Source organism: Protopterus annectens, chromosome 14.part0, assembly GCF_019279795.1.
Source record: "Protopterus annectens isolate FY-2018-M chromosome 14.part0, PAN1.0, whole genome shotgun sequence".
NCBI lineage: Eukaryota > Metazoa > Chordata > Ceratodontiformes > Protopteridae > Protopterus > Protopterus annectens.
Genome location: NC_056748.1, coordinates 129156451 through 129179633, shown reverse-complemented (window position 1 = coordinate 129179633; position 23183 = coordinate 129156451). Strand labels below are relative to the sequence as shown.

Below are 23183 nucleotides of genomic sequence, written 5' to 3'. Positions count from 1 at the left end.
AGCCATCTTAAATGATGAAAAGGAGATAAGATAGACAAGTATGGGACAGGATTTTCCAAGACAATATTTGTCTTCATATGCAGGTGTCATGTGAAACAGTGGTAGGATTTAACTAACCAGAAGTATTTTCTTCATGTTTGCTCGTATGTTTGAAGCTCACACATTTCCTTTTGGATATCTAAGAGAGAAAGATAAGATTCTGAGATTGTTTGCTATAATGCAATAGTCATGCTATTAGCACTTTTAATAATTTTTTAGCCTAATTAAGATGCCCCCAGTTTTGAAGCCAGTTGGGCAAGGATGACACTGTTAAACATCCTTGCAAATTCCATGGGGGTTGTATCTATTTTACACAATGTAATCATCAATTAATAAATGCTTTTTGGCAATTTTACTTTGCAGTGCCTCACTTATGGGCTTTTGAGTCTGGATTGATATTTTGTTGTTAGGAACTTGCCTGCCTGCAGTCTTCTGTGACTTTGATTATCTGATTTACTGCAGTCACTGGGAGGTCTGTAAAATGTGTTACATGTATGAGGGTCTGGCTTTGTTGAATTTATGGCTAATTAAGGTAAAGGTGCAGCTTTTGTGGGTGTATTCTTCAGCACCTTTGCATATGTAGAGTTAGGCGTGTGTGCATGTGTGCATGAATGCATGTGTGCGTGCATGTGTATGTGCATCTGTGAGCATGTATGGGTGCACTTGTATGAGTGCATGTGTGTGCATGTGGGTGTGTGAGCATGCACGCGTGTGTGTATGTGTATACATGCATGTTTGTGTGTTTGTGCTCATAGTACAGAGTTGATGCTTGAAAGTTTACCTTCAGTACTGAAGGTATACCTACATTTCTTACCAATATCATGTCAAAAAGGAGTTAGTATACTTTTTCCATGAGGCACTTCTTAAACATCATGATATAACCATTGTCTTTCAGGTATTTAAACATTTTTTTGTGTGAAGTGCCTTTATACATAATCTAAACTAATAAATAATATATAAAAAATATAATTCAGAAAAATGTGTGCTGCAAGCCATCTCCTAGTTTTACCCTTGTCAAAAGTATCAATAAAGTGTTATATTTTGTAATAAGTAATCTTTTTAAACAAACTGTGTGTTCTGTTTTCTTCTTTTTACAAGCAGTAGTAGGCACTGATAGCAAACATTTACAGCATTTTCATCTGTGGGCATTGTTGTATACAGTTACTGGAAGATATGAATGGAAAGTTTAATTAGTTTAACAGAATTATTAGTTCTAATTTAGTGAGTTTAATACAGGAAATTACAATTGGGTCTCTGATCATAACCAGCTTATTATATGTTTGAGACATGAATGTCAAGAAATTTATCTTAAGAAGGAAGCCCTTGAGGTGAATCTTGGCATCAGAACAAATAATACAAGGTTATTAGTGGCCTGATCTTAATTCTTTAAGTGTTGGAGCTTTATCTGCCCCATGTACTATCAGTTACAGAAAAATCAAGAGAAAGTATAGGAGCACCAATTGTTTACTGGCTTTAAAAGCTGTAATGTACTTAGTGCCGTTAAACCAACAGTGGCACAGTTCTCAACTGTTTTGCTTAAGAATTCTGGACAAATCTAAAAATAATGGGGACAAAGGATCAAAAATAGGGCATTATTTATAAATATTGCTGTAATTCACTTAAAATTTAATAGAACAGCAGGCTTTGCATCAACCTGCATTTTGTAAACAATAAGAAGTAAGAAACTTTAATGTCTGTCTTTATTGATAGATTGTAAACCTCAATGACTTACCAGAAAATCAGAAACTTTCTGAGGACAGGGAAAAATATTAGGCAAATCAGGGACATTCTCCAAAATCAGGGCCAGTTGAGTGCTACAAACAGCAAACAGAAATGAAGTACACTGCGAATCTAATTGCTTTAAAAGCTGTCAGATACTTCAATTTGCCAAACATTTTAAGTGTGCCAGAGCAGAGTCTAACAGATTTTAAAAGCTGCTTTAATTTCTGCTGTTGTTCCTTATCAATCCACACTGTCCTCCGTTAGTCCTTAATGTGAGACATGATCTTAGCACCTAGGTATGCTTAGCAAGCTTTTATTAAACTTCCCTAAGTACTATTAAGATCAGGTCTCGTGCTAGGGAAGCACTTAACAAGTTTTCACAATTTCAGACCATAATTGAAATGACCATGTAGTACATTATGCATTATTTACTTCATGTCTGTGACAGTTGTTGCATAGGAATTTGGGTACCACACTTACATACAATTTGTTAGTGATTAACATTCTAATGTAATCACTGATGCGTGATTTCTCCATTTTATATTTAAATATTGAAAATACAAAATTTCCAAGTTTCTCATTTTCCTGAGATACAGGGTCTATATTAGAACACCGAACTTTCAAAATTTCGAGTGTTCTAATATTGAACCCTATTAATCGAAAATTTAAAACATCGAACATACAGAACAGCAAATTTTTTCCTAGGGAAAAAATTTGCTGTTCCAAAACACATACACACGACACAAGCACACCAAACAAACAGCAATCCACACACATACACCTAAACTCTTACACCTAACCCTACACTAAACTATACATACACCACTAACTATCCACTTACCTTAACCCAAACCCTAACCCTAAGGTCTGTCACTATCACACAGTCACCTCACCCGCACCCTAACCCTAACTCACCTACCCCACCCTAACCCTCACGTCCACACAATCGCACACTTATCTAACCCGCGCCCTAACACTAACTCACCTAACCTTCACGTCCACACAATCGCACACTTACCTGAACCCGACCCATAACTTTCCCTAGGAAAAAAATTGGTTTTCTGTTTCTTTGATATTTTCAGCGTTTGCTGAAAACGGGTCAATATTAGAACACTCAAAATTTTGAAAGTTCGGTGTTCTAATATAGACCTGAGATACAGCAATAGCAAGGGGTGTAAGGGTGCAGGGAAATAGGTGAAACCCGCTAGGCAAAAATTAATGTTCATTTACTTTTGTAAGTGAAAATGCTCTCTTTTTGATCACATTTATCAGTCTTGATGGGGAAGGCATATTTTTGTCATGCCATCTAGGAAACCATACAATTATAACTCTGCTTCTGTGTTCCATATGCACCATATATCTGGAGTGGATAGCTGAATGTCACAAAATATGCTCAAAAGTAAAATTGACACAGATAAGCTATATTGGCTTATTGCATTGTGGTGCATATAACTTTCTTATTGTATTTAGAAATCTTACTGAGTAGGTGAGAGAAACAAACAGTGTCTTGTCAACTGTTTGGAACTGGCACCTGTGTGGACCCACATCAGGATCACTCCCACTAAAGCTGTCAATCTCAAAGAGATTGGGTAGAAAGAAAACCTCTATCCCATTGTTTTGATTTCATCAGGCTCATTTTAAGCAATAGCCAGGGCAGCATATAAGGTAATGTTGTTGTAGTCTGTTTTCAAGAGGCCCTGAGCACCCTTGCTATCAATAACCATCTTTTCCCTCTAGTAAACTTGCATTAATGTTATACAGTGCATTGCACCTATGTAAATAAAAACTAAAATAGCTTAACAGTATTAGAAGAAACATCACTTTCCTATGCCACTGGTAAAGCTATGTAAGTGTGACATTCTCATGTAAATAAAATATATTTGCTTTAACTGACAATACGTGTGGTACCTTTATTTAATGCACTTCCAAACATAGAAGTAGCCAGTTTTTGCTTATACTTCCTAGTCCCAAACTTGATAGTGACACATCATAGCCACATTTGATGGCCACATGTGATAGCTGTGTCTCAAGTACCATCGCTGAGCCTGTTTATAAATGCATGCACGTGCATAACCCAAATGCTGATAGCCATTGCCAACATTCTGTTCATTGCCAACATTCTGTTCATAACTATTACTTAATGAAAACGGTTGCCTCCTTTTGCATTAGTTGAAGATGTCTGGCACTTTAGCACAGAGGACTAAGGCTGTGAGTGGCTAATGAGCTTCATCCTGTAGTCCATGGGCTTGATTCTCTCTACCTGTTTACTAATGACTTTGGGCAAGTCGTTTATCCAGACTGTGCTCATATATCCTACTGAATATGAGCTTGAAAACAGTTTGACTCATCTAAGAAAATCCATAACTAAAATGAATCCTAAAGGTCTGTTAAGATAAAATGGTGGTGGTAGTGGGTTGGGGAGTTATGGGGGCAATAGATTGATAAAACTCAAATTCACTGATCTCTTGGCAGTTAATACTTGTTCACTAATGTGCATCTCATGATCTATTTGTAATCTCAAGTGCCTAGATTGTTGGTATTATAGGTCTAAAACTGGTTCAAAAAATTATACTTTGCTATGATTTATGAAAATCTGAGTTGCATGTAAATTCTTCTTATACACTTGTATCCAAATGGTCTTGGTTTTAGTCTCCTAATATTGTTTTAATCACCTTCTGTACTTTACCCATTTTTGTTATAATTATGATTAAGCATTTTGAAATAAAAAAGTAAAGACAGTGATGAAAGGGGACTTCATTCTAACTGGTTAATGAAGAAAATACAATGAGTCTTGATGTCAAGTACCGTATTTAATTAAGGATAAGAGAGTTGATGTCCCAGAATTCAAAACAAACTGTCACACAGTGGCACAGAGGAATAAATTCTAATTACAACCTAGAGGAAGTATTGGCATTCCTGTCCTCAAGGGATTATGTACAATTGCATGTTCTTTGTGTTAGACCTCTGTAAATGGGTGTGTCATAAACTGGGAATAGAAAGGGACATTGACAGAGTCACTGAAGAGGTGGGGAGATATGCCGCACATCCCCAGTACATGCATGCTGTAGGGCATAATGAATCCCCCCCGGCAGCAATATGACACTGTGTTGGGTTGCTTCAGTCTCTTCAATGACACATAGAATGGGTCAGAGTAAGTATAAGGGTATACAGGAGGCAACAGACCTAGTGGATGAGGACAGGCACTGGTGGTACCTGATAGCTGCAAGGAGCAAAAGAATTTCAAAACAAACTGCCTTGGTGGTTCCTTGAAATGGCTTCAGAAAATAGCCCAGAATTAAAATTTAGTGTTTTGGGCCCATATACAGAAATAATGTAACTCCCTATTAAAATGTCGGCACTCATAATGCTGAGTTTTGACACACCAAAAAAAACCCCACCAAAAAATACAGGAGAAGAGTGCATATTAAACATCACCCTTCTACTTTAAACTTGTTTTCTGCAGGGGCAAGCCCCCCCCCCCCCTTCCACACACCTCCCAGACTTATATATACCAACTCCAAGATTACCATGCCTTAAAGAAAAATGAATATTCTGAGAAATGGTCATCTTGGACTTAATATATGTAAGTCCATTTATTTAGCCATTCAGTCTCATATTACTGGACTCACTATAGCAGGTCCCAACATTTCAAATGGTTACCAAATAATCCCGCTCTTGAGCTCCTGAGTCCTACATAGAATCCATGGCAACTTTCAAAGCAACAAGGTTATGCTAGTTAGTTTTGACACTGACTACATTGTAAAAGTTCCCTGAAAGTGTTACCCACTACATTTAAGTAGTTGTGTCCAATATGGCCTCTTTGTAAACTATGCACAACAGTGGGGGCTACATCACATGACTGCTGTATAGCAAACTGGCTACCTGACCAACGCTGTAGCCTAGTGATGGTTTCAGTTCTTACACCAAGAATCTGTTTACCAAGTTCCACATGAGGTATAACAGGATGGGCTACCATAATGGGTTGGGGTGTCCATATTTTGCGGATGCCTACTATAAGGCCTAGATGGGAGGCTGGCATAATGTTTAAGGTGTTTTCCTTAGAAACTCAAGGTGCAGGATTTGATTCTCACATGAGGCAATTGATTAGCCTTAAAAATGGTCCCTCGGGGAACTTAGCCTAGTATTAATCTATGAAACTAAGAGCAAAAAAAAAAAACAGTTAAGCACATTTGCTACAGGATGCATCTTTTGGAAGATGGTATGGAGATTCTTGCTGTTTGCATTCCGTGTTATGCAGGGTCTCATATTGTTTGCAGAGTGCATACGTAATGAGGCTTCACCATAGCAGGAAAATCTCTTTGTTGATGTAATGGTGTTCAACATTAGTAAATTATCATTGCTGTGTGTATTTTAAGTGGACTTTGTCTACCATAAATAATGTAGTAGAAGAGATCTGCAAAGGCAGTGACTGAGGGTCTTCATGAATCTGTGTCTTCATGATGTGTTCTACTCTTAGTCCAAGTCTGTGGTAGAAAACTCATTCAGATGCAAGTTCAACATAAAATCTGTATCTATATCTATTTGTAAGACTTATCTGTTGTTCTTTATATTTGAAAAGCGTGCTATTGAAATGTTGTATGTATTGCTACTATGATTAAGAAGAAGAAAACAGGAAATATTTCAAACTGTCATACTTTCTGATCTGTAGGATGTACTGAGAAACTCTGACATTGAACTGGATTGGATGTTCAAGATATCATTTGCTTATGACATTGTTAATGTGAGTATTTAAAAATATTACCTTCCTTTATAATGTAGAAATCCCAAATATGCATGGTTGGGCTTGTGATGGCTCAATAGGTGATTTTTTTTAAATAGTGTGAATTTTTTGCATTGTGTGGCATCACTACTGTAATTTTACATTGTTGTACCTGAATAAGTTAAGAGAAATTTTATTGGGACCTCAATTTCATTAAATTCTAGACAGAATCTGTCAATCAATAAGACCCACAATCAAAAGTCACAGAATACACTATAGAAAGCAATGCACGGTGTGCGTTGTACCATTGTGGTGGGTGAACCCTTTAAATTTGCTAGCCTAGAGAGGTCAGATAGCATAGTGTTGGATTATCCTTTAAGGAGAGAAACCTAGAAGCAACCAAGAGTGTTAGTGATAAAAGGGGGCAACTTCACATAGGGATATTTAAAGTGTAGTGCCCTAGTACATGACAGATTTGTGAACATTTCGTCTGTGGAGGGTTCAGAGACAACTCTGGTTAGACTTACATGAAGCAGAAGGAAAGAGGAAAGCAGTCCATAGTGTACTCCTACGAAAAAAGGGACTTGATCCTTGAGAGGAGAAGCCAGCTAGACTTATTGTTGCCTGTTGCTCTCTTTTGCTGTAATTGTAAGTAAAGCTGTTTTCTTGTTTTGTGTTGCTGTAATTGTAGGTAAAGTTGTTTTCTTACTCCCTGTTGTTGTAATTGTAGGCAAAGCTGTTTTGTTGTTTCCTTTCTAGGGATCACTATAAGTACTCTTTTACATTTTCCAGCTACTCTGCCCAAGTCCTGTGGATAAAGGAACACAACTATGTGTAAACATCTGCTGTACTGTGAAAAGGTCTGTTTTAAAGGAGACTTTATTTATTTTAGACTGCAGACAGACTAACCTTATTAAAAAACATTTCTTTATTTCATCGTAATTTATTTGTCAATATATATGATTTTAAAGTCACAAAACAAACTCCCGTGATGGCTTTGTTTGTCACAAGCCACCCTTTGTATGACAATGGCTGCTGGTGATTTTCAGAATGGTAAAACAAGGATTATATCATTCAAAAAACACCATTTTAATCTAAATAGGTTAGCAAGCATGGTAACTATTTATACAAATTAGGGCAACTCCCAATAAAAGCTAATTGGATATAATGAACTTTGATGTAACAGACCGAAAAGATGACTAAAACAGTATAGTACGCCTTCCAGCTGGATGTGGGATATTCATAACAGTCTATACTGTGTTACCTTAGTAATAGTGATGGTCTAATATATGAATCCTTGTTGTGATTCAGAAAGGACTTTTACAATGGGGTCTATATTAGAATCGCAAAAGCTGACTTTTGTGAATACAAGTTCATCGACACATAAATGTCGATGTACGAAAACAGTGAAGTACAAAAAAAGCGAATGTCAGAATGCCAAATGTATTTTCATGGCCAGCAGGGTTATCGTGAGGATGAGGAAATAAATCCTTTTCCTCACTGTAGTGCGGTCCCGGAGTTGATATATTTAAGTATGGGGGGTGTGGGGAGTGCAGGGGGGCTTCCCCTCCTGCAAAAACACTTGAAAAAGTGTTTTACATTAGGTTTGTTCAGTTAGGTTTACCTTACCTGTATGGTGCTGTTGCTTCCGGTAATACGTTCGGCGTTCTCATTTTTGCTTTTTTTGTACTTCGCTGTTTTCGTACTTCGACATTTATGTGTCTATGAACTTGTATTCGTGAAAGTCAGCTTTTGCGATTCTAATATAGATCTTTTACAATGTATATGTCAGTTAGTATGCTCCTGACATACACTTGTGGGATGCCATTTACACATAATAGGGATTCAGAGACAGAGTAATCAGACAAAATATTCTACTGCCCACAGTTGCAGAGCAACTTCATGCAGATGAAAGCTAATGAAGCATAAGTGATATGGAGCAGAGCATACTATGAGGCATCTACACAATTTAAAGACACAAAGCTATAGTAACATTTGTTACATGATGGTGTAAAGTATTGCACAGTAAATAGTCCAAAAATAGCTAGAGTAACTGCTAGTCCTTGCTGGTTTCATAGGGTCCTTGAAAAATTCAGAGACAAATTCATCTGCCTTCAAACGATATGTTGCAACTTTTTACTTGCTGCTGGTTTTAGATACGAGGAAAACTGAAAGATACCTGAACTGGTAAATTATGGAGTCTGATATCTATTTAAATATGTCATAAAAATAGTCTTGCTTGCAGAGATATACCATAATCTATGAATGAAATGTGAAGACCCTTGTTGTGGTGATAGCTTCCAGGAAGATGGCACTCCAGCTTTTGTGGTGAACATTGCAGAAAGCTGTCCATTGAATAGAAACAATTCAAGTTTCTCTTTTATGAAATTCAAATATAGTAGTACATCAGTGTTATGAAGGCAGGATTTCAGAAACAAAATGTTATGTGCAAAATGCTTTTTCTGTGACAAAGACATTCTCAACATGACATGCTGTTACCCATATGGACACATGAATGTCCACAACAGCCAATGAAAAATGAATGTTAACTGCTGCAACTTGTGATAGAGACCTACTCCTCCTGTGATATGTGCTGCCATTATTATGAGCGATTGACGTCGGCAGGAAAAGGGTATAAAAAGTTAGTGACCAGCAGATCGTCTCTGGAGCCTTGCTCAGGCAAATAAAGTAGAAATTATACATGACTCCGTGTGATTAATGGAAGTTTACAGGGTGGGAGATTAATGGGTACATGTTTTTATATTCAATAAGAACTCAAAGGTGTTTGTTAATGAGACAAGAATTTTGTTTTCACTGTTTGGTTCAGATCAGTGAAGATGCAACTGCATAATGCTTGTATAATATTTATTTTATTTAAAATAAATCAATATAGGAAAATGAAACATGGTAATTTAGGGAATTCTATGGAAAATTTGCAAAAAATTGTTGTGAGGCAGTCATCATCAATACTGTTATTCATTTTTATTTGGGGACAGGGTCTCACAACAACATTAGCCAATGTGACCAAATCACATAGAATAGATATGTACCCTGCCAAGTGACTATGGGCACTGTTATATAACAAAAAATGAGCAATGGAGTATGTAGGAAGACTGAAATATAGGAGTAGATATAAGGTTAGCTTTATGCTTCAAAAATATATATTTTTCCTTTTTCTTTCTCTTTTTCTTTCGTTATTATTGCATTTGAATGTTTTTTTTTTTTTTAATTGGGGATTATGGTTTTGGTCTTATGACTGAACTTTTTATATACTTCTTGGGTTTCTTTTCAGAACCCCCCCCCCCCCACACACACACACACATATACACTTTTGTCCTATGGATATCATCTGAACTGGCTGCACAGGAAGGATAAGGTAGCTGATTAAGTGGACTGATCTGTGTTACAGTGTGGAGATAGTGTTGCTTTACCTCAAAGAAATATTTTACAGTTGTGTTAGGAGACTTGTAGGATTGGTTTACTGGTTCACAGATCCTTCAGATCACTGTTTGGGCTTCTCTGCTATTAAGTTATGAAGCAGTGGAAGCCTAGTCAACATTTTAGAGTATCAGGTTTCCCTCATATATACTGCATACACAATACACATAAACAAACCAGTGAGAACAGAGGAAGATTAATTAAGTGGGCTTGCCCCAGATCTATTTTCTCCTCCCCAAAATTAATATTGTTAAAATATAATAAATATAAAAGTGTATTTGGATTGCTCCACCTACGCACACAGTTCCTGATGTGCTTTTAAACTTGGCGACGTTTGAGCTGCCCACCCTTACTGTAAATTTAACTTTGTAAACTCCTCCCTATCTCATCTCATCTGTTCATTCTCCTGTGCAGTGAATTATCTAACTGGGAAAGCCCTTCCCTTGGACTCTTAAGCTTGAGTTACTGTCTGTTTCATACCATCCCACTCACTTAGTGAACACTGCAGTGTTCAAACCATCAGTCCCTTTTTCCATCTTACTTTTAAAATCTGTAACATCTGGAACTAGATTATTAATTATCAGAGAGCCTAGAAACTGCTTCTCAGGACTCCGCTTGGGAATAGTGTTTCTGCTTTGCTCTTGATGAGAGAAAAGGAGCTGAGGGACATTATTTCCTAATCTTCTTAGGAATTACCAATCACCAGAAAGCCTGAAAATTGTTTATTAGGAGCCATCGTCAGATACATGATACTGCCTTGTTGTTCACAAAAAAATGAAGTGAAGAGGCATAAATTCCTGCTGGTCTCTGATTGTGCAGGGTATGTGGGGCTCCACTAAATGGTCTGGTTGCAGTTTGAGTGAGAACCTCTTCAGGTTCTTTGTGCAGCTTAATTGTCTGTTACATCCAGATGGTGTAGGCTGTATCTAGGGTACCTCCTAAGAAAATATTATAACAAGTGTACTGAACACAGCAACATCTGGGTTAATACTACTTGTCAGGAAGCAGATTGGGATTAATGCTACTTTTTTGCTTCTGATAAGAGAAATACTAAGGTTAATTGAGTCATAGCTGCATGCAGCTGTGTTAAGACTAACAGACAGCATTTCCAGCAATCAATTACCAATCTCATAGATGTTACTCCCCATCAACCCACATTAATACACACCTGAAATCATGGATTTGCAGTTTCCAATAGGCTCTGTATTCAGTTTGGTTGAAATAAGCATTCTGGGACAATGTAGCTATTGACAACTGCCTAATACTTAAATCAGCTGACACAGTGTGTGAGAGATGCAATTATTTAATGCTGTTGGAGGCAAAACTATAACATGAAGACACTACAAATTAATAAGCAGGTTGTCAGTAACACAAGACAGTACACAAAATGTTCATACACAGTTCAGACTAATCACATTGATCTACATACATATACTGAGGCTCTTAAAAGTAAACTACCTAAACTATAAAGACCTCCTAAATGGAACCTAAAAAATAAGTGCCATCAGCAATCTTACAAGCACACATCAAAGGCAACACCCTCAGTGAAACATATATCAAAGAGTCACAGTGTCTCAGTGCAAAAGTCCTTAAGGCAAACTTCCACACAATCCAATGTCCTAGTCATAAGTGACTCTCTTGTGAGAAACAATGAAGCACAACTCACTAGGCCATGCAAGGAGTGGATCACAGGCAGTTGTCTGTCAGGTGCTAGGATTCACCACATCATGCAGGCACTCAGGTCCTTGCACCACAAGCACACACTTGACACTATCATAGAACATGTGGGTGAAAATGTCTTGAGACTTACGTCTCTGGACTGTATGAAGAGGGATATGATGGAGCTCTTGGAATATGACTTTGAGGCAGGTATGAACCTAGCCAGTGTTTTACCTTCAACAAGAATGATCCTGCAATATGAACAAAATATTATTGATGCCAAAAATTGGTTTAGCTTCTGTTGTCATTCAGATGGGGTCCAATATGTATCAGCCTAGAAGGAGATGATAGACTGTCCTAACTGCATTGCAAGGATGACCAGTACATATCCCCCTAAGGCTTTCATGTATTAGCTAAAAACTTTTGTCCACCCCCCCCCCGAGTTTCTTTTTAAGGCAACATCAGCTCTCAAAAGCTTCCAACTTAGCAACATAGAATCTGTATAACATAAAGGCATTGCTGCTTGATGTTAGGAGCCTTAACAAAAAGCTCCACTTCCTACAAGCACTCCTTTCTCTAGAAGACAATGATATATGCACTATTACGAGTACCTGGTTCAAGACCATTGACAGCATTCCTACAACACATTCTGGCACACTGCACTAGATGAAACTGGAGAAAATTGTGGTTTCTCCATAACTAAAAGGGCACTTCACCTCCAGATTATTTAGACAAGATAACAATCTAGAACACCTCTATGTCCAGCTGACCATTATCATGATAATTTATTACATCATAGCTAACTATAGGATCTCCAACCATGTTCCCCCTCAGGGTACAGCTCCTAACTAACTATTGTGTAGTCCCTATGCATGAATTTATTTATTTTATTTATTTATTTTATTTTATTTTCCATTTGTTGACCGGGATAGTCCAACTGGATACATGTCCATTTTCAGTGGAGGCCTGGGGAGAAAAGCTCCAAAGAAAGTTATACAGGCAAAATTGACATAGCACACACTAAAGAACAATTATAAACAATTAAACACAGTCTATCAGTCTATCAGCCACTCGGAGTGTAGGTTAAATAATCTAACATGCCCATCATCTGGTAAACTAAATTATAATACTGTAGATGTACATCAACAATATAATAACGGTACCCCTGTGTTACCAAATATTTAGTCAGGCTTGTCGCAAGAGCATAGCCATTGAGTATTGAAGTACTGCTTGAGGGCTTTCTTGAATTGAGAAAGGGTAGTGTATATTGTACTGTCAGCAGGTAGCGGGTTCCAGGTTTTGCCTACAGAGTTGGCATACATGGAGTCACCGGCTGAGTTAATGGATTTGGTGGTTTGTACTACAAGTCTATTGGATGAGCGAAGTGGTCTGAGGCTGGTGTGGGGACAGATGATGTTTTTCAAAGCGGGTGTATTAGGTTGTTTAAGTACTTTATGAGCCACAGTAAGCTGGTTATACTGAATCTGTCTACATAGCTCTAGCCAACTTAGATTTCTTAGGTTTATGCAGTGATGTGTTCTATAGGGCAGGCCAGTGGCAAATCTAGCTATGCTATTGTAACAGGCAAAGAGTCTGTATATTCAGCTTTATTTAGGTTGACAAGTATAGGGGAAGCATAGAAGAGGGTGGCGAGTAGATGGGAGCAGGCAGTGGCAGTCCTAGCAGGTGAGGTTAGGAATGGTTTTATTCTATATAGTGAGCCCAGTTTTTTATTAATGGATTTTATCATTTTATTAACGTGAGCATCAAATTTAAGATTGTTGTCAACAATTACCCCAAGGAGTTTTGTGTGACATCTGGGGAGATTATGGTGCCATTGTTAGACTTAATTGAGAAAGTTATCATCTGGGATTTTTGGATAGGGGAGAAAAGTAGTAGCTTTGTTGTGTTGGGATTTACAATAAGATGTTGGTCGTCAAGCCAATTTTCAACTAGGTTGAAAGTACACTGAGTACATGACTGTAGCTCAGCCTGGGTGGTACCAGTGCAGATCAATGTGGAGTCGTCTGCATACTGAATGCAATTAGCATTTGGGATGAATGCGTGGAGATCATTAATAAATATGGAAAACAGTAGTGGTCCCAGAATAGACCCCTGGGGGACACCTAGGGTGTTGGTATGAGGTTAGATAGATGGTTCTACTATATTACGGCTTGTTGTCTCTTGCGGAGATAGGATTGTAATCATTGAAGGGAGTGATGACCTAGAGACATTTTTCTCAGGGTGTGGATGAGTAGATGGTAGTTAACCATATCAAAAGCCTTAGAGAGATCCAAAAAAAGGGTTGAGGATAGCTTGTTATTGTTCCTGTTATGGTTTATATCATTAGTGATGGTGAGGAAGGCTGTGGTGGCACTGTGATGTGGTCTGAAGCTATGCTGAGATTTAGCCAGTAGATTGTTCTGGGTTAGGAAGTACAGAAGTTGTTTGTGGATGCACTTTTCCATGATTTTTGCCAGGGGTGACAAGATGGCTATGGGTCTATAGTTAGATAATTCGGTAGAGCTACCACCTTTATGGAGAGGTATGACATGAGATATTTTCCAGATAGAGGGGACTTTGGCTTCAGATATGGATCGATTAATTAGAACAGAAATGGGGAATGCTATAGAATATGCTGCTTTTTGTAAATATTCAGCAGGGAGAAGGTCAGCGGCTAGGGTGGTAGGTTTAAGTTTTTTGATCAGATTACGAATCAAAGATGTGGAGACAGGTTGGAAGCTAAAGTAGGACTGGGTACTGAGACTGGTATCCTGAGTGTTAGTGGAGTTCAAGGGTAGCTGGCTAGCTAGTGCTTGGATAGTTTCTGTAAAGAAACTATTAAAGGTGTTAGCAACATCCTCTGGTAGTTTATCAGTAGAGGCTGAGGGGGGTGGAGTGGTGGTTTCATTTGTCCTGGGTGTAGTAGTTTGTTTATGCCTTGCCTAGAATTTTTGAGGAGTATTTTGGTTGCCTTGCTGGAGATTAAAGTAATATTTTTTTTTATCTAGTAAGATAGATCTTTTAGTCTCATTTATTAACTGCCGAAATTTGATTTGATCTAGAGGAGTTTTTGTGGTGCAGCCAGGTAGCACACGCTTTATTCCTGCTTATAATTTTTGATTTGGTTTCTTTAGGTAGCCACATGGGGCAACTTTAATATTAATCCTAGTGGAACGAGCAGGTCCGTGAGAATCAAGGATGGAGAGGAATTTATTGTTAAAGTAGGCAATCGCTTCATCAAGGGGCGGGTGTTTTAGGGGAGGCCAGTTGCATGATTTAAGTTCATCCTGAAATTTTTTGAGGTTAAAGTTTTTATTATTTCTTATGGTTCTATAGGTAGGCTGGTGGGAGTTATAGGATTTGTGTTTACAAATATAGGTGAGAAAGTGATCACTGAGGTTGTCAGGTATGGTCCCTGATGTATACATTTGGGGGTGGCTATTGATTAATATCCAGTCTGGTATACTTTCTTTTTGATTACGTTTACCCAATCTGGTGGGGGTGTATATGACCTGTGTGAAACCATACAGGTTTACATGGGTGGTAGGAGATTGTGAGGAGCACGTGTTCCAGTGGATGTTAACATTTCCGAGTACTATGGTTTCCTGCAGGTAGTTATCAGATAACCACTGGAGGGTATCCCCTAGCACCAGGGGTCTGCAGCCTTCACTATCAAAAGAGCCATTTTGGCCTTTCTCCTACCAAATAAAATTCATCTGGAGGAACAAAACATATTTAACCCATAAAATTAAGATAACACAGCATATTAAGTTTTATAGTTATTATACTATATAAATAAATAACTAAGTTTATAAGAGCAACATTTAAAATCCATCCCTGTTTTTGTTCCTTTGTTGAGATTTTCATTGGGATCACTCAATTGCTGTGTGTGTTGTGTGTGTGTATGTGTGTGTGTGTGTGTGTGTGTGTGTGTGTGTGTGTGTGTGTGTGTGTGTGTGTGTGTGTGTGTGTGTGTGATACCTTTCATCCTCTTAGAGCAAGAAATCTGGACAAAGCCATAAATAATGGGGGAGAAAAAGGCCCAAAAATAGGGACACTAAATATTGCTCTTACAAATTTAGAAAGCTGATAGAACAGGTTTTGCATTAGCATACATTTTCTGAAGATTATGAAGTCTGAAGCTCAAATATCTCTCTATATTTTCTGACTTCAACTCTAAATAATTTGCCAGTGATTTGCCAGAAAACCACAATTTTATGAAAAACAGATGAAAAATATGAGGCAAAAATCAGGACATTCTGCGCAAATCTGTACAGTTAACAGGTAACCTTGTGCTTGTTTGTGTGGAAAATGCATGTTAATAGAAAGTGTTAGTCAACTAGTTTCCATTTTTATAAGGGCAATATTTAAAATGTGTCCCTATTTTTCTTCCTTTGTTCCTCCTTTATTTGTGACTGTGTCCAGATTCCTTGTGGTTAAGAGTTTCAGAGGTATGGTGGAGAGGTAAGGGGACCTTTCAGGAGATGCTGCTGCTGCCAAGGAATTGCTGGATCGCTCTCAGTGTGTGTGTGTGTGTGTGTGTGTGTGTGTGTGTTGTGTGGTAGAGTGACCATAATTTTTCAAAGCTACAGGGAGCAACTGCAGAGGGGTGGAAGAGCCGCAGGTTACAGACCCCTGCTCTAGCATGTTAGTATTATTCCCTGGGGGGAATGTACAAGCATACAGTATTTATACATTTGTTTTTGTTGATATGGAACTTGGTGGAAAGTATTTCAGCTTTACTGATCTGGGGTGGCTGAATGGGGTCTAAGGTAACATTTAGTGTGGATTTGAATAGTACAGCTACACCCCCCCTTCCTAGTTATATGGTCATGTCTATGTATATTGTACACAGGTAGTAAGATTTCATTATCTGAGGTTGCTGGTTTTAGCCAGGTTTCAGTTAGGCATAGAATATCAGGGGATTGAACTTTTAGAAGGGCATGTAGGTTATGTACCTTATTATTTAAGCTCCTAATGTTTAAGTGGCAAACCAGGAGGGAGTCAGGGGACCTTATTGTGGATGGTGTTTTGGTAGGGTTGTTTTCTTTAGAGGTTATGCTATCTGAAGTAGAAGGGCCAGGGTTTGGGTGAATGCCTCCATCCATAGTGAGGTTATTGAGTAGGTTTATGATTACCTTCAGGAATTTCTATATAAGTCTTTGGTACTGTTTAGACTTTGAGCTGATGTATTTAGGCCGAATAGGTTGATGCATTGTTGTAGATATAAAGTTGGGTATGGGAGTTCCTATTAGGTGGGCTGTCATATTTGACATAACTGTCGAAGTTTGACATTTTGGATAGTGAAAACCAAGGTAAGGCTGATTTTCATAGACAGAGAGGAGGTATGGACTTAACATTAATCCATGGGGGCTGCATATAGAGCTCTATTAACTGGAAGATGTATACATCCTCTAACATGTATGCCCAGGGATTTCTAGACGTTATCAATACAATGTCTCTGGAAGTCCACATCCCAACCAGGGCTGATAAAATCTTGGACTTGGTCCTTACCAATATAGGACAGCTCTGCTCCCACCAATTGTAATTCCCTCCTTGATCAGATCGGCTCACAAATCAATCACATTCACCTTAAGTCTGAAGCCAGAAACATGCGCTAATACCTTGGTATTCAAAGATTATACCAAGACTAATCTACTGAAATCGAGTGATGACCTGGCTAAAGCTAACATCCCCTTCCAACTCAATGACCACATGACCTCACTGCTTACATGGAATCCTTTACTGCCAAATTCTGTGGACGTGTGAATAGTTACATACCTGTATTTGTCTTCTTCTGAAGTACCATGCTAAATTTAAAAATAAACCTAAATGGTGGAAAACAAATATAAACAGTGTCTATCACAAAAGAAAATAAATGTAACTCTCAAGTTACACAAAAAAAAATATTTTGCTGAACTTAATTAATCAAATCAACTAAGGCCAGATTTGAATTAAAGTTAACCTCCCAGGCAAAGGACAAACATGAAGCCTTCTTTAACTGTGTGAGAAACTTTAGAAAGAATGCCCAGCACTATGCCTAGCTAAGAGGAAATGGTATCAAATACTCAAATCCAGAGGACATAGAAAATATACTAGAAGGTACATTTAACTGTGACTTCACCACCCTCCCTCTCTTACATTCCCAGATCTCATACTCTCAGCTAGCCACCCCCTTCAAATATTCCATAAACAAGTCCTCAAGGCATTATCCAAGGCCAGGAATACTACTTCTATGGGGCTAGATAACATACCAGGCTGCCTACTGTCCAGCCTGAAATAGGACCTATCAGACTCACTACTGAGGTTGTTCAAGCTCAGCCTCCAAACAGGCTTTGTGCTGAATGAATGAAGATGCCAACTGTCATCACCTTGCACAAAGGTGGGGTATCAAGAGATCAAGGAAATTATAGATTCATAAATCTGATCAGCCTCATATGTAAGGCTATGGCAAGAATAATTCTGGAATTAATAAATAGATAGGTAATGTAGAAGCTCTCGACCCAAACCAGATTTGTTAAGGGCATATCTTGCCTACATAACCCGGATGACTTCTTTGAGAAAGTTTCTGAAGTAAAGGATGATGACATCTCAGTGTTCACTGCATTTCTAGACCTCAGAAAGGCAGTTACCACAATCCTATGCTCTGTTAACATAGCAAAACTATCCCAAGTAAGTGCATATCCCTGTATAACCTTCTGGATAGTAACTAGGTTCACACATTTATTTATTGGCATTTGATTATTGGGATAGTCCGCTGGGCTGTGAGAGTCCATTTTCAGTGGAGGCCCGGGGAGAAAAGCTCCAGTACATGTAACAATCTTGACCAATTAAAATATATTGTACAGGCAAGTTAACTTCAGAGGTTCGAGATACATATGATTGTGAATTTATACATACATAGGTACACACAAAAGAGCATATAAATAGAAAAGAAAAAAATGTACAGGCAATATGACTTCAGAGGTTCAGTATACATGATTATGTAATTCGTAAATACATACACAATAAACGTACAGATCACATTTGAATAACAAAAACATTTTGAGAGGGAAAATAGTGCTTGCATGGGGGTAGAAGCAGAGAAAAAAGGAAATTTGTAGAAGTAGAGATAAAAGGGAATTGTATTTCAGATGCTGAAGTAACGATAAAGTTTGGTATAGGAATTAAGATATACAGGGATACAAATAGAAAACAAAATTAGGATGGGCTGCTTTACCTCCTCCAAAAGGCTAGTCACTAGTGGTGTACCCCAGGGTTCAGTCCTTAGGTTACTCCTATTTGGTATTTACTTCTTGGAAATCAAAGCTACTATTAAGGGTTTATGGTTGACTAAGTTTGTTGATAACTATAAACTTGACACTATCATAAACTCCCCAGAGGACATCAAATCCTCCAAGAGAGCATTACCCAAACCAAAAGCTGGTATCAAAACCACGGACTAAAACTGAATGCCAAGAAATGTATAATAGTATCTTTTAGGAAGTAAGAAGTTCCTTGTGACTGTCACATTAACAACACACCCCTGAAAACTGATCCAGGAGATACTTACCCAGGAACCTATGTGGACAACAAATTGTCCTTCACCAGGTGTCCTCTGTTGTACAAAAATGCTTTTTCATTGCACAGATTATTACTTAGGATTTGGCATCCAGGTCCTGGAATGCGATTATTCCAATCTATTCCACAGTTGTAAGGCTGATCATTGAGTATAATGCTAATGCCTCTTCTGTATGTACCTGTCCAAATATTTGATGCAATTTGAACACCTACAATGCTTTCTTTCTAAGAAAATCAAGGGCCTAAATCATAAAAACTATGCAGACCATCTCAAAGCCTTGTCTGTCTTGTCAGAGTCTTACAGGCTACTGTGGGGCAATTTCTGCATTGCATGCAGAGTCTCAACTGATCATATCCTGCAGGCCTACTACACATTCGCAAGTCAGGTAGGGTCATGAGCACATGAAGAGATCTAAACTTCATTTGCAACATAAATCGAGCATGTTGGTGAGATAAATATGTATCACTGAGAATACCGTTTCTTTGGAATCATCTTCCTATCCACATAAAACCAAGTACCTATTTTACATTATTCAAATGTAATGCATATGAATGGATGAGTAACCACCAAATTAATCCCTGGTTTAGCACCTTTGTTCCTCATGGATAGGGGCGACATGTAAATGTTCTGCTAATCTCTGAGTTATTCATAGTTAAAATATAAGGACTTCAAGGGAATGTAAAATTAGGCTTCTAAAGATTCTCACAGATCAATAGTCTAGTAAGTACCTATGAATCTATGACATTGTGCTTCCTCTTTTTTCATCGGTTTAGTCAATAGGGACAGGGGATTCCAAAAGAGCTGACAGTACTCGTCTACTTCAATAGCTTATTGGTAGAGCACCTGCAACAGTATTCATTGATTCCTGGTTGGAGCATGCACCACTTTAGAGTTGTGCTCCTGGACATCACAAAGGCCTGAGTCTCACAAAGCTTTTCATTCATGTAGTATTTCCTATGAGATGTGGATCATGGAGCCTGCTGATGTACTCTCTCCTTTCTCTGACTGGTTCATTGAAGCATCCTATGTTCTTCCTCTCTTTTTGCCTTGCTGTTACTTCTTTGATCCTCCTATGAGTTCTTCACTGGTCTCATCTGATAAGTCTTCTTCTCCTATGTGGACCCTTATATGTGGGTATACCCCATCTTTGTATTTGAGTTGACCACAACACAGTGTGTCCTTTTGTGTCAATTCTGAGTTGATTTTAACCACATCTAGACTTCTGTCTGAGTTGCCTTCCTGTTTTAATGCTCTTGCCTGTGTAACTGAATTGACATCACAGCTCCAGTGGAGTTTTCATGTTTTCTTTTGACTCTATTGGTTTTCTACAGATACGTCCATTTCTTCTCACAATTCAACAGCATACTGGTTAATGAGTTTCTCTAAATTGTCCACATGTATTTCATTTTCTCTAGACCTTGTGGCTCAGCTTGTGGTTAAAATGGTCTAAGACAGACCAACTCGTTAGACTAGTTAACAATCAAATCAAAAATCAAACATCTGTTACCAAAAGCCCCTGCCCACCACTTTCCTTTGCCTAAGCCCTTTCCTACTGCCATTGCCAACCTACCTGCACTTACCCTTTGTGCTGTTGCTAGACTGTTCCTGCCTTTGTTACTTTCCTTGCTTGGGAAAAAGGACCCAGCAAACTATAGGTGAATATCATCATATAACAGTGATGCCAAAATAATCACTACAATATATGTGGTTAGACTAGATGCCCTCTTACCAAAAGTCACAGGGAATTCTCAGCTAGGTTTTTTTGAAAAGGAGGTGGTCTGCAGACCACTGGAGGTTGTTAGCAAATTTTGTGACCTGGTGTAAGAGGAAGAAGGTAAATGGAATAGAAGTCTTTCAATTTGGCAAACTGGGAATTTATGCTAAAAACTTTGGAGCAGATTTTGGGGGACAGGATACAATGTGCAGAATATCAGAATTGTATGGAGGCAACTAAATGTTCAAATTAGGGTAAATAGGGTTGTATCAGTCAAGTAATTTTTTTAGTGAAAGGAGCAAGACAGGGATGTCCTTTACCGTGGGGATTTTTATCTTAGTTAAGGAAAAATACCCAGATGATAACTAGGTTGATGGACCGTTGGGGAGTTAAGGGAAATACATTTTATTAACTTGTTTACTGATGACTATATGTTATTATTGGAGGATATAGAAAGGACACTAACACAGGTTAAGGATTTTTGAGGAGTTCAGTAGAGAATTGGGTTTGGCGTTCCATCACAAGAAATTCCATCGCAAAAGGATTCCAGAATCCAGTAAGATTGTTGTGGTCAGAGACAGGGGAGATGTATGTGCAAGTTAAGGAGATAAAGAAAAAGAAATTGTAAGGAGTTGCAGAATACAATAAATAGGAAGTTGAACAAGTGGACAGACAACATAAATTTGATTAACAGGAGGGTAGCTGCAAAGGTGATAGTGTTACCATTAGTGATTTATTTATTAAGGTGGATACAGATAAAGCCATCATTAGTGTGGTTAAAAGGAGATACAGTATCTGTATAACAGATTGGTTTGTAGGGAGAAGAAAAGCTGAATGAAGAAAGAGAGAATAAAAGCAAGAAAGGTTGTGCCAGGAAGCGTATGCCCAAGTTTAGGAGATATACAGTAGAGATTAATGTGGTTCTAAGACTGGGGGGGGGGGGGTCTAGAAAATGAGGGCATTAGATGGAAAGTGTGTGAAGACAAGAATATATTTAGAGAGAATGAGAGGGTGATGGAGGTGAATTTAAGGAAGCTCACAAAGGAAAGGGTAAGATAAGTCTACAGGGGCTGCAATTAGAGATGTAATAAGTGAATGACAGCAACAGGCATATTAAAAAGTGTTCAAGAGTGGGAAGAGGAAGGACTGATATATGTGAAGCAGTCAGAGGAAGAGGAGAAGACGGCCAGTTTAGGACTTTTGAACAGGTAAGAGATCTTTTGTCCCAAAGGAAGGTGGAATGGCTGATTTAACAGAGGAGTGCTAAATAGGATAGTGAAATGAAAGGAGATGAACAGCAGGAAAGAAGGTGCAGAGAAGGGAGGAAAAAGGGTTTTAGTGGAGAATGACATAGAAGGAAAGGACAGGGTAAATTTATTATAGTTTGGGGAGGAGAAAGAAATTGGTTTTGGCAAACTGAAAGAGAGATGGGTTAAGGAAAGTATGGTGTGGGAGAGTAATGAGAAATTAAAAAGGCTTTGAAAACAGTGAATGATTTTAAAGTAGTAGGGCCAGTGAGGGACCAACATATGAAGCTGCTACATAGGTAGGATTCCAAAACAATTAGGTGGCGAATGTCAGTCGGATAAGCCAGAGTGTTGGACATGTTGGAAAATGGGGTAGATTAATGTCCAGATGTTGTGGGGTTGCAAAGTGGTACAAAATGAGTGGCAGAGTATAACATAAACATGGAATAACTCATATAATAAAGGGATTAAGGAGGAGTTGTTATTATGCTTATTAAAGTGGTTAATGAGCAGTTGCTGTTATGCTTATTTGCAGTAGGTTTGGTGCAGAGGACATGGAGACAGAAGAAAGAAGAGAAATGTTGCTAATGGCAGGTTGGTTGAAAAGAAAAATTCATAAAGCATGGAAGTTGGGGATCTGAGGTTTGATACAGGTAGGCAAGCTAGGGCAATGAATATGGTAAGTGGTGGGAAGTGAATGCAGTAGGAGTTCATAGGTTCATAGGTTCGTAGGTTGATACTAGGCTATCTGCCCCAGGGCATTTATAAGCCTAGCCAGAGTGTGTTTGGCTTTCACCACCCTTTTAGATTAGTTGACTGTGCCTCTGTATAGTAGGTCACAGAAGGTAGCCCTTTAAAGTTAGCTTACTATTCCTCTGTCAAGCAGGGACACAGAAGAGATCCTAGAGGTAAACTTATGATCTCCCATCCACTCGTCAAGATTTCTCTTGAAGAGGGTTAGTGAGGGGCTCTGCCTAACATGGATTGGGATTTTGTTCCAGAGTGAGGGGAGCCTCTGGGATATGAATCTGTCCCTCCAGCATGTCCTATTTATTTCTGTGCTGAGGTTCAAGTCCCTGG

The 23183-nt window shown here is 38.4% G+C and overlaps 1 protein-coding gene across 1 annotated transcript in view; it reads left to right on the top strand.

Annotated features, from left to right (window-relative positions):
* Window positions 1–23183, top strand: part of LOC122788632 (guanylate cyclase 2G-like) — a 699012-nt gene that overhangs the window by 461329 nt on the left and 214500 nt on the right. The window contains 1 exon segment of the mRNA XM_044055531.1: window positions 6431–6502. Within this exon segment, the coding sequence (XP_043911466.1) occupies window positions 6431–6502 (72 nt within the window).